Source organism: Liolophura sinensis, chromosome 1, assembly GCF_032854445.1.
Source record: "Liolophura sinensis isolate JHLJ2023 chromosome 1, CUHK_Ljap_v2, whole genome shotgun sequence".
Classification (NCBI taxonomy): domain Eukaryota; kingdom Metazoa; phylum Mollusca; class Polyplacophora; order Chitonida; family Chitonidae; genus Liolophura; species Liolophura sinensis.
Window position 1 is genome coordinate 89,953,097 of NC_088295.1, and position 12,311 is coordinate 89,965,407.

General features: G+C 41.7%; 1 protein-coding gene across 1 annotated transcript in view; it reads right to left on the reverse strand.

Annotated features, from left to right (window-relative positions):
• Positions 1-12,311, reverse strand: part of LOC135481958 (vascular cell adhesion protein 1-like) — a 34,818-nt gene that overhangs the window by 12,714 nt on the left and 9,793 nt on the right. The window contains exons 4-5 of the mRNA XM_064761753.1: positions 3,334-3,472; positions 2,169-2,328 (exon numbers count right to left, since the gene is read on the reverse strand). Coding sequence (XP_064617823.1) covers positions 2,169-2,328; positions 3,334-3,447 — 274 coding nt within the window. The 5' untranslated portion in view covers positions 3,448-3,472. The remainder of the gene's footprint in view (positions 1-2,168; positions 2,329-3,333; positions 3,473-12,311) is intronic.

A 12,311-nucleotide genomic window follows, 5' to 3' on the forward strand; every position in this document is an offset into this window, starting at 1 on the left:
CTATGTGTGCTGTAAGGTGGAGTATGTTTATCCAGGTGTACGTTACGTACGGATGGTTGAGTTTCTATGAATTATAAGAGAGGCTAGTGTTGGTATCTGCAGTGTAGGTTTATAAGAGTATCAGGTTGATTTATATAATAGGATAGACAACTGTAATTCTGAAAAGGAAACACATTTGCGCACAAAGCACCAATACCTGGGCCAGGTTGTTGAAACCTGGTTGAAGACTTCATACCAAATTTATGTTTAAAACACGTCTTTGGTGTAACACTATATGTGTGTTGTACGGTGCAGAAAGTTCTTCCAGGTGTACGTCACATTATATTTGCTTTAAGGTGGAGTATGTAATCTTGGTGTACGTCACACGATGTATACTGTAAAGTGGAGTATTTTCATCCATCTGTACGCCAAACTGTGCAAATTGTAAGGTGGAGTATGTTCATCCAGGTGTACGTGACACGATGTATGCTGTAAGGTGGAGTATGTTCATCCAGGTGTACGTCACACTATGTATGCTGTAAGGTGAAGTATGTTCATTTACGTGCACGTCACACTATGTATGCTATGAGGTGGAGTATTTTCGTCTACGTGAACTTCACTGTATTTATATCGTAAGGCGGAGTATGTTTATCAAGGTGTAGGTTACACTATGTATGCTGTAAGGTGGAGCATGTTTACGCATGTGTACGTCCCACTATGAATGCAGTAAGGTAGAGTATGTTCATCCCTGTATACGTCACACAATATATAATGTAAGGTTGAGTGTGTTCATGCAGGTGTACGTCAAACCTTGTAAGCTCCAAGGTGGAGTATGTTCATCCAGGTGAACGTCACACTATGTATGCTGTAAGGCGGAGTGTGTTTATGCAGGTGTACGTCACCACTATGTATACTGTAAGGTGGAGTATGTTTATCCAGGTATACTTCACACTATGTATACTTTAAGGTGGAGCATGTTTATGCTGTTAAACGTCACACTAGGCACACTGTAAAGTGAAATATGTTTATTCAGGGGAACGTCACACCATGTATGCTGTAAGGTGGAGCATGTTTATGTACGTGTACGTCACACTATGTATACTGTAAGGTGGAGCAACTTTATGTACGTATACGCCACACTATGTATACTGTAAGGTGGAGCATGTTTATGCATGTGTACGCCACACTGTGTATACTGTAAGGTGGAATATATTTATTTAGGTGAACGTCACACTATGTATACTGTACAGTGTAGTAGGTTCATCCAGTAGTATGTCAAAATTTTTATGTTGTATTGTGTAATAAATTCATTTATTTTTATTTCCCGCTTTGTGTAGATCTACTAGATCCTAAACTAAACGAGTGTTATTTATTTGTTCATTTTTCTATTGATTATATAGGTGTTTTACGCCGTACTGAAGAATTTTTCATTGATATGTCGGCGGTTGGACTGTGAGAGGAAACCGGACAGAACCGGGGATAAACCCGAAACCCGGAAAATCCTCCAACATAGAACCGGAGAGAGTTGGTGTATAAGTTGGCCTTCAAGGTTAAACATGCGGAACTGGCGCAACTCTGTCCAAGATTTGCCTCCAAACTGAAGAGTGAAGGACCACTTATTGTCTAATACAACAACACAGACAGTTTAAGTTGATAATACAGTATAAACACTCTGTACTGCTATTTTGCACCGAGTGAAAATGATTAAGAATTTTGTCTGTTTTATATATAATCGAAAACTTTTCCCCCAGTGTTACTACCCAACTCCCTGGAGGTTGGCAAGGTAACAAATTGTTATGACTTCACTTCCAGCATCCACAGTTCCAAAAAATCGTGGTCACGCAATATTAGTTTTTCTATATGTTGTGGAAAAAAGTACTAGCTGCATGTGGTGGTATGCCATGCTACAACGCGAAAGTTATATTTTTGAGGTTGAAGTTGACAGATTTACTACATAAATAGTAAGGAAAATGAATGCGCTCGTATAACGTCAACTCACAGCGACCGCTTTGGTAAGAGGCTGCCGTGTCATTGTGGTTGGCTAGCACGTTAAGTAAGCCTACAGAGGCCCGTAAAAGCCATTGTGGTGGTTGAAAAACTTATTAATTCGATATGACGCTTGACATAAAACATCAGAACGTTTGCCGTCTTATTTTTTTTTTCTTCTCTGTCAAACTGTCAGATGTTACCTCTTATAGAGATTCCCGTCGAGGATCTGCTCACTGATCCACCATTCGAACCTTCACAAGTGTACAGGCCGGAGTCGGACGGGACAAGGGAGGTAATCGTGATGAGATAATGGACGCCACCATTTGTACCTTCCATCTGTGTCAGCGACACTCGCTCAGTCTGTTAACATAGCAAATCACATATGAAGGTGTTTTCAAAGAGTTGACATCTTTATTATTTTATTTCATTATATGACACAAATGCCTCTTTACATAAGTAATACGATTGGATGCACTGTAGGTCCCTACGAATTCCTTGTCGTGGACGTAATTGGTTGAACCTGTTGTTTTCTGAATCGAAAAGAGAAAAATATCTTTATAATTTGAACAAGCCTATGCACTCAGGTGTTTAACCCAAATTCAGCGTTTGGGGCAAGATGTATTGCTACTGTTAAAATGTTATTTCCTTTTGAGTCATCTAGCTTCACCCATTCATTTCTTTTTCTATAAGGTGATTAACAAGCTAGTTTCCGTCTGCCTTGATCCCGTCACGCGCACACGTGTACATCGCTACGATCAAGGCTATTCAAAAAGAGATTGTCTAAGACCAACTTGCAAATCATGGGAAGAAGAAGAAAAAGATACTTGCAGGTACAATACACTGTACTGTTTACAGAAGCAATTACGCACACAAGTAATATCAGGTGTAGCTTAGATAAAAGTTTCTGGACACACGTACACTATGCTATGTGTAGAAATCTGAACGTGCAAGAAATTAAACACATCCCCACATTTGAGCAAAAAGGGTATGCATACACTTTACCAACCTAAAACAGAGAGGATGCACGCACATTATACCATGTTAGTCACCACTTTACGGGCACACGCTATACTTTAGCCTAGGTGATTGTATCTAGAATATGTAAGTCCATAAGGCCGGACCATACCCAAGGATGACTTCTTTAAGAGGCCTTTACAAGCTGACACAGTGTCATCCTATAGGCTGTGTACATGGAGAGTATATTTTAGGAGCTGTTGTTCATGCACATGCACAAACTCTATGATGTATCTCAAGGTGAATGCCAAAGTGTTTAGCATACCGACTGAAAACCACGCGCATAAAGATGACCGTGCGCACACAACACCCAAAATGGAATCACAAAGATGGATACCATTTCCTACTTACGTTTTGCAAAGTCCTGGAGTTCTTTGATAACGTTATTGTAGCGGTAGAGGGCGCTCTCACCAAGCAATCAATCGTCAGTGTTGAACCCACCGTGCGAGGCCCTCTTGACGTCATCCTCAGCCCACAGACTGTGACGAACCTAAAGAAAACAGAAACAGGTCAAAAACATACAACACGTCACAACACGACAAAAAAGGACATTTTCAACCCCACCTACTTTGACGATTATAATCTGTTATAGTGAACAACTGCTGTCAGCTTCTAAATTTAGCTTGCCACATTTTACACATGCTGAGTTCGGGGCCTGCTGTCTGCCTCTACCTTAGAATGTTCCAGAATACGCTCAGTTCGGGGCCTGCTTGTTTACAAGTGTTCAAGAATTTTCTTATTCTAGAAAATTCCACAGTCTATATAAGACCTATAAAAGCAGATCAAAGGAGGAGAAAGGAGAATTATTGAGAGTTTTGGATGCTTTCGCTGTGTGGTACTTCAGTAGGCCTTTTATGCTGAATTTTGGTGTCTTTATAGCCTCTGGCTTTGTTATATCCTATCTCCACCGAACACTTGTTCAGTCTGAATTTGTATATTTAATTTATGCTCTTGTGGTACACAGTGCTTATTAGTGCACAGACCCTGTCTGTGGAATTTTGTGTATATTTCGTCATACACTCAGTTATACTGTGGATTTTCCCTCTTGTGAGTATTGCCTCTGTGCAATTTTTAAGCATTGTGGAGTATATGCGTCCGTTTGGACTTGGACACCGTTGTACATGTAAGTACTTTAGTATTTGTATAGATACTGCTATCCTTCTTGCTAAACTTAAGTACTTTAGTATTTGTAAAAGTCTTGTTATCTGTTCTTGTTAACCTAATAAATTGTTGTAAAATAAAATCTGCTGGTTTTGGTTACTTTTTTGTGCAGCTAAACTGTCGTGTATTTCGAACAAGCCATCTGCCATCTCTTTATAATACAGACAGTTTGGGTCGTAAGAAATCTGAACCACACCTACCGGAGAAGTTAAATTCCAACACAATTACTTCACAACGAAAGCTCCAACAACAATTACGGGGCAACCAAAATCACAACCACAACTAGCTCACTGCGGTGGCCAATTGTGTTGGAGAGCCCGCCTTGTCCGTGATACGGTTTCAAAACTCAGTAACAGGAAAGTACCTGTAACAATTTGCCAGCTATCACACTATCGCTGATGCTCTGGTTTTACTCTCTATTCCGTAGTCTTTTACCCTCTTCAAAAAAAGAAACGCAAAACCCAAATATCAATGTAAATTTGATGTTATTCAAGGACGTGTAGATCAGCGGAAAACATAGATACATGTATGAAATTTTGTGGAGCAATGCACTGCTATGTTGTCCATATTTCATGAGAATGACAGTCATCACCGTCATTACTGCTGTCCACAAGGTGGTGTTGAAGTCAGGACCTCGTATGACCACCTCCACCTGCTACCACTGCCCGACACTCCTTGGTACAGATCGAATCAGTCGTTGGATGTTTTGTTGTGGAATCCTTCTGCCATTCCTCCTGCAGCATGTGGAACAACTGTTGAAGATTCTGTGGTGGAATACGACGTCGATGCACCCGTCTATCGATCTGATCTTAAAGGTGTTCGATTGGGTTTAGATCCGGGGACTTGGAGGGCCAGGGAATGGAATTGATGTTGTTATTGGCCAGGTAGTCCACGGTGGCACGTGCTGTGTGGGGCCTGGTGTTGTCCTGTTGGAAGAGCTGCCGTTGAAGGTCAACAAGGCGAAGGACGTGCCGGGCGGAGAATCTGGTCGATGTATCGATTGGCCGTCAGATTGCCTTGGACAAGCACAAGCTCCGATCTGAGGGTGTGTGAGATCGCTCCCCACACCATAACACTCCCTCCTCCGAATCTGTCCACCTGTCTGATGCAGTGAGGAGCAAAACGTTCATGACGTCGTCTGTAGACACGGTCTCTACCATCACGTCGCCTGAGGAGATAACGGGATTCATCGCTAAACCATATTCGCCTCCAGTTTGCCAGGTTCCATGGCAGCACCGTGGTACACCATCTCACTCGTCGACGTCGTGTCAAGGAGAGGGCAACTTTTGGACGTTTGGCACGTATCCCTACTTCTCGGAGACGGTTCCTGATTGTCTGATCGGACACTCTTCGGGCTCCAAACTGTTCATGTGCTGTGTCCCTGGCGGTACGATGGCGGTCACGTAGGTGGGTTACCCGGATGTACCGATCTTGGGCAGGTGTGGTGACTTTAGGTCTTCTTGATCTTGGACGGCCATTTGTCAAATTTGTTTGACGAAACCGATCCAACAACCGAGTTATTGTGCTGGGATGAACGTTGAAGATCCTTGCCACCTCAGTCTTTGATTCGCCAGCTTGCAATCGTCCAATTGCCTGATTTCGATCGGCAGTGTTGAGACGTCCCATTTTCGTGTACAGTACTTGCAAAGATATTGGATAAAATTGTGAGATTCGTCTGGGTCTTTTATAGTCACATGCTGTACTCATGTTTTGCACGTGACAAACAATCATTGTGCCTGAACTTCGTGCTGCACGACATCAACGCACATCATAACAATCGTAATTGATAAAACCGTTAAAAATCATTTTTGGTTGCGTTTGGTCAAGGATGATCTTCTGAAACATTCCAGTAACAATGTGCAACCCTACAAAACTGTTTGAGTTGACATACGTGTACAAAATTGTAAGTATCATTTTTGAATTTCATTTTGCGTTTCTTTTTTTCAGGAGTGTATTATATTATATATGTAAGGTTTTAAAGTCGGCAATATTAAACATTCCTGTCTTGGCTCTCAGCTTAACACAAGAGTGCAAGTTAACCCAGTTTGTATCCCAACTAGACATCTTTAAATTCAGAGTGAAGAAAGAACGACCTTGCATGTTTGCGACCCAATAAATCATCGTGTATTTTGACTCTCTCTGACGAGCATTTATGGATATAAATTTATTCAACCTGAAGCTGAAGTTATGAAGTTGTTTGCAGTTTTCTTCACAAGGTGCATATTGGCAACATTCAAACTTGATGTCCACTGGCCTTCTGGTTGGGTCTAGTATATGTTTTAGTTCTGAAAAGAAAACTCTACTCACACGAAAGAATGACACTGATTGTCATCCACAGAATAACTTGAAGAAAAAATCATCATGACTTTAATCAGTCCGGGAATTGAGGTTGCCAAGAAGTAGATGAGCACGTCACAGATCGCTGTCGGTATCTTTAACCTCTCTGGGGCTCGTTTATATACTATTCACTTCGAGGAAATAAATCACGTTATTAAACCGCGGAAATGCAGAAATCTTGACGCATACAATGATCTAAAGAAAGACACAGGTTTTTTTGTCCGAAACATATTCGGTATTAATCCTGACCAATCAGAAGAGATATGTAAATTAACAGTTTGTTACACTTAGGCCAGGTGACCTCGAGATGAGGGAAGCACCTTGTTGTCTGATATTAAACCCTGTAGCCTTTCGACAGCGAACCTGACTGCCCAAGGCGATTCAAAAAAAGAGATTGTCTAAGACAAACCTGCAAATATAAAGGGCTTATGAACCATGTGAGTTCAGGCCTTATGACACACATAGAAAAACAAATGTAACACGATATATAGGCCCACATGGAGAAAGGAAAACTTTGGTGAAAGTCGGCTACAGTATACATTACCGTCTTACTGGCAAGGTTAAACTAGAAATCATCAAACCTGTATGCTCGAGACAACCGGACAGTTGATCACAGTGTGAGAGGATAGTTGCGCCAATGTCTTGGTCGAGGGGTCAGCCTGTCAGCCGTAAGAATACAGACAATTGTGTCAACATGTTTAAAGACACTTTGTTGTCAAACTGACAGAGATGGAATTGCGTGAGAGTGGCTAGCTATGAAATTAACAGGTGCAACAAGCTGTTTGTCTGCCTAATCCGGGCCGCTGTTCTAGACCAGGATTTAATTAAAGTTACATTGAAAGATAAATTCCTTGTGTTACGACCCAAACTGTCTGTATTATAAAGAGATGGCTTGTTCGAAATACACGACAGTTTAGCCGCACAAAAAAGTAACCAAAACCAGCAGATTTTATTTTACAACAATTTATTAGCTTAACAAGAACAGATAATAAGACTTATACAAATACCGGTACTAAAGTACTCAAATTTAGCAAGAAAGGATAGCAGTATCTATACAAATACTAAAGTACTTACGGTGTCAAGTCTAAACGGACGCATATATTCCACAATATATATACCACACAGGCATAAATGCTCAGAGGCAAATTCACAAGAGGGAAAATCCACAGTATAACTGAGTGTATGACGAAATATACACAAAATTCCACAGACAGGGTCTGTGTACTAATAAGCACTGTGTATACAAGAGCACAAACTAAACACACAAGTTCAGACTGAACGAGTGCTCGGTCGAGATAGGATATAACAAAGCCAGAGGCTATAGAGACACCAAAATTCAGTACAAATGGCCTACTAAAGTAATACACAGCAAAAGCATCCAAGCTCTCAATAATTCTCCTTTCTCCGTTCTCTGTTCTCTCCCTTTTTGACCTGCTTTCATAGGTCTTATATAGCCTGGTGGAATTGTCCAGAATAAGAAAATTCCTGAACACTTGATGTAAACAAACAGGCACCGAACTGAGCGCATTCTGGAATATTCTAAGGTAGAGGCAGACAGCAGGCGCCGAACTCAGCGTATGTAAACAGTGGCAAGCTAAATTTAGAAACTGACGGCAGTCGTGCACATAACACTTGCAGACTTTAAAATCCACTGCAATCTTTGTTAAAAAAGGTAAGTTTATTTAAAAAGTTAATGAACTCTCTGCACCTTTTGTTAAAACTGTTGTATGTCATTTCCTCTACTCTAAGGCGCGTGAAAAGACATTGCAGAGAATTGTCTTTAAGAATTAAATACTTCTGAATTTATCGTCGGCATGGTTGGGTTTAAATGAATTATTAGAGAGCCTAGTAGAGCTACCTGCAAAATAAGCTAATTTATGTAGTAGTATACACAACTGTGCTTCTGAGAAGGAAACACATTTCCCTCCGAAGTACCAACTTCCGGGCGCGGTTGTACAAAAGCGGTGCAGTATGTTCATCCAGGTGTACGTCACACTATGTATGCTGAAAAGTGGAGTATGTTGATCCGTGTGTACGTCACACTATGTATGCTGTACAGAGTGGAGGCTCATCCAGGTGTACGTCACACTATGTATGCTGTACAGAGTGGAGGCTCATCCAGGTGTACGTCACACTATGTATGCTGAAAGGTGGAGTATGTTGATCCGTGTGTACGTCAGACTCTGTATACTGTAAGGTGGAGTATGTTCATCGAGGTGTACGTCACACTGTGTATGCTGTACAGTGTGGGAGGTTCATACAGGTGTACGTCTCACTATGTATGCTGAAAGGTGGAGTATGTTGATCCGTGTGTACGTCAGACTCTGTATACTGTAAGGTGGAGTATGTTCATCGAGGTGTACGTCACACTATGTATGCTGAAAGGTGGAGTATGTTGATCCGTGTGTACGTCAGACTCTGTATACTGTAAGGTGGAGTATGTTCATCGAGGTGTACGTCACACTATGTATGCTGTGCAGTGTAGGATGTTCATACAGGTGTACGTCTCACTATGCATGGTGTAAGGTGGAGTATGTTTATCCAGGTGTACGTAGCACAATACCTACTGTACAGTGTAGTATGTTCATCCAGGTGTACGTCACACTATGTATGCTGTGCAGTAGAGGATGTTCATCCAGTGTACGTCAAATTATGTATGCTGTACAGTGTAAGAGGTTCATCCAGGTGTAAGTCACACTATGTATGCTTTAAGGTGGAGTATGTTCATCCCGGTTTACGTCACACTATGTATGTTGTAAGGTGGAGTATGTTCATCCAGCTGTACGTCACACTATTTATGTTGTAAGGTGGAGTATGTTCATCAAGCTGTACGTCACACTATTTATGTTGTAAGGTGGAGTATGTTCATCCAGCTGTACGTCACACTATTTATGTTGTAAGGTGGAGTATGTTCATCAAGTTGTACGTCACACTATGTATGTTGTAAGGTGGAGTATGTTCATCCAGCTGTACGTCACACTATTTATGTTGTAAGGTGGAGTATGTTCATCAAGCTGTACGTCACGCTATTTATGTTGTAAGGTGGAGTATGTTCATCAAGCTGTACGTCACACTATGTATGTTGTAAGGTGGAGTATGTTCATCCAGCTGTACGTCACACTATTTATGTTGTAAGGTGGAGTATGTTCATCCAGCTGTACGTCACACTATTTATGTTGTAAGGTGGAGTATGTTCATCAAGCTGTACGTCACACCATTTATGTTGTAAGGTGGAGTATATTTATCCAGGTGTACGTTACACTACGTATGCTGTAAAGTGAAGTATGTTTATCCAGGTGTACGTCATCCTATGTATGCTGTGCGGTAGAGGATGATCATACAAACGTACCTCAGACTATGTATGGTGTAAGGTAAGGTATGGCAACCAGGTGTACGTCACACAATGAATGGAGTGATTTGGAGTATGGCCATCCAGGTGTACGTCAAACTTTGTATGCTGTAAGGTGGAGTATGTCCATTCCGGTGTACGACATACTCTGTATACTGTAAGGTGGAGTATGTTTATCCAGGTGCACGTCAATAGTAAGGTGGAGTATGTCCATCCCGGTGTACGACAGACTCTGTATACTGTAAGGTGGAGTATGTTTATCCAGGTGTACGTCAATAGTAAGGTGGAGTATGTCCATCCCGGTGTACGTCACACTACTTATGCTGTAAGGTGGAGTATTTCCATCCAGGTGTACGTCACACTATGTATGCTGTGCAGTGTAGGAGGCTCATGTAGGTGTACGTCACACTATGTGTGCTGTAAGGTGGTGTATGTTTATGCAGGTGTACGTCACACTATGTATACTGTGCAGTAGAGGATGTTTATACAGGAGTAAATGACACTGTGTATGCTGTACAGTGTGGGAGGTTTATACAGGTGTACGTTACACTGTGTATGCTTTACAGTTTAGGAGGTTGATCCAGGTGTAAGTCACACTATGTATGCCTTAAGGTGGAGTGTGTTTATCAAGGTGTACGTCACACTAGGCATGCTGTAAGGTGCAGTATGTTCATCTAGCTGTACGTCACACTATGTATGCTGTGAGGTGAAGTATTTTTATCCAGATGTACGTCACACTATGTATGTTGTAAGGTGGGGTATGTTCATCCAGCTGTACGTCACACTATTTATGTTGTAAGGTGGAGTATGTTTATCGAGGTGTACGTCAAACTATGTATGCTGTAAGGTGGAGTATGTCCATCCAGGTGTACGTCACACTACATATGCTGTAAGGTGAAGTATGTTAATCCAGGTGTACATCACACTATGAATGCTGTGCAGTGTAGGAGGCTCATCCAGGTGTACGTCACACTATGTATGCTGTAAAGTGGAGTATGTTGATCAGTGTGTACGTCACATTATGTATGCTCTAAGGTGGAGTATGTTCATCCAGGTGTACGTCACACTATGTATGCTGTGCAGTAGAGGATGTTTATACCGGTGTACGTCACACTGTGTATGCTGTAAAGTGTGGGAGGTTCATACAGGTGTACGTTACACTATGTATACATTACAGTGTAGGAGGTTCATCCAGGTGTAAGTCACACTATGTAAGCCTTAAGGTGGAGTGTGTTTATCAAGGTTTACGTCACACTAGGCATGCTGTAAGGTGGAGTGTGTTTATCCCGGTATACGTCACACTACGTATGCTGTAATTTGAAGTATTTTTATCCAGGTGTATGTCACACTATGTATGTTGTAAGGTGGAGTATGTTCATACAGATGTTCGTCGCACTATGTGTGCTATAGGGTGTAGTATGTTCATCCAGGTGTACGTTACACTATGTATGCTGTGCGGTAGAGGATGATCATACAGGTGTACGTCAAACTATGTATGGTGTAAGGTAAGGTATGTTCATCCAGGTGTACGTCACAAAATGAATGAACTGATTTAGAGTATGTTCATCCAGGTGTACGTCAAACTATGTATGGTGTAAGGTGGAGTATGTCCATCCCGGTGTATGTCACACTATGTATGCTGTGCAGTAGAGGATGTTTATACAGGAGTACGTCACACTGTGTATGCTGTACAGTGTGGGAAGTTCATACGGGTGTACGTTACACTATGTATGGTGTAAGGTAAGGTATATTCATCCAGGTGTACGTTACACCATGTGTGCTGTAGGGTGGACTAAGCTTATCCAGATGTACGTCTCACTTTACATGTTGCAGAGTGGAGTATGTTCATCCAGATGTACGTCAGACTCTGTGTGCCATAAGGTGGAGTATGTTTATGCAGGTGTACGTCACACAATATATACTGTACAGTGTAGTACGTTTATTCAGGTGTACGTCACACTTTGTATGCAGTAAGGTGTACTATGTAATTCCAGGTAAACGTCATCTTATGTATCCTGTAGGGTGGAGTATGTTTATCCAGATGTACGTTACACTATGCATGATGTACAGTGCAGTAGGTTCAACAAGAGGTACGTGACTGTCGCTACACTCAAACAATATGCGCTTGACTGTGAACCGTTGATCACAAGCAAAGTAATGAGGTGCACTTTCTCCTTTCAACAAATACTCATGCGTAGCACATGTGTGGCCGATACGAAACCACCTCATTATGGAAGACCGGAGACGATGCCGAGAAAGGGAAGGTGCTGGACCAACAAACTGACGAATATCATGCAGTTTGTTGGTTGTCTGGTCATCCCATTGAGCCTGAAACAAGCGCTTGATACAGGAGCAAATAAGTGAACGCAAGTCCGAATATGGAATGTCATTTTTGGGTAGTAACGGAATGCAGAGCCACCTAAGCGGCTTTATCTGCAGCAGTATTCCCTGGGATACTCATATGCCCGGGCACCCAACAAAA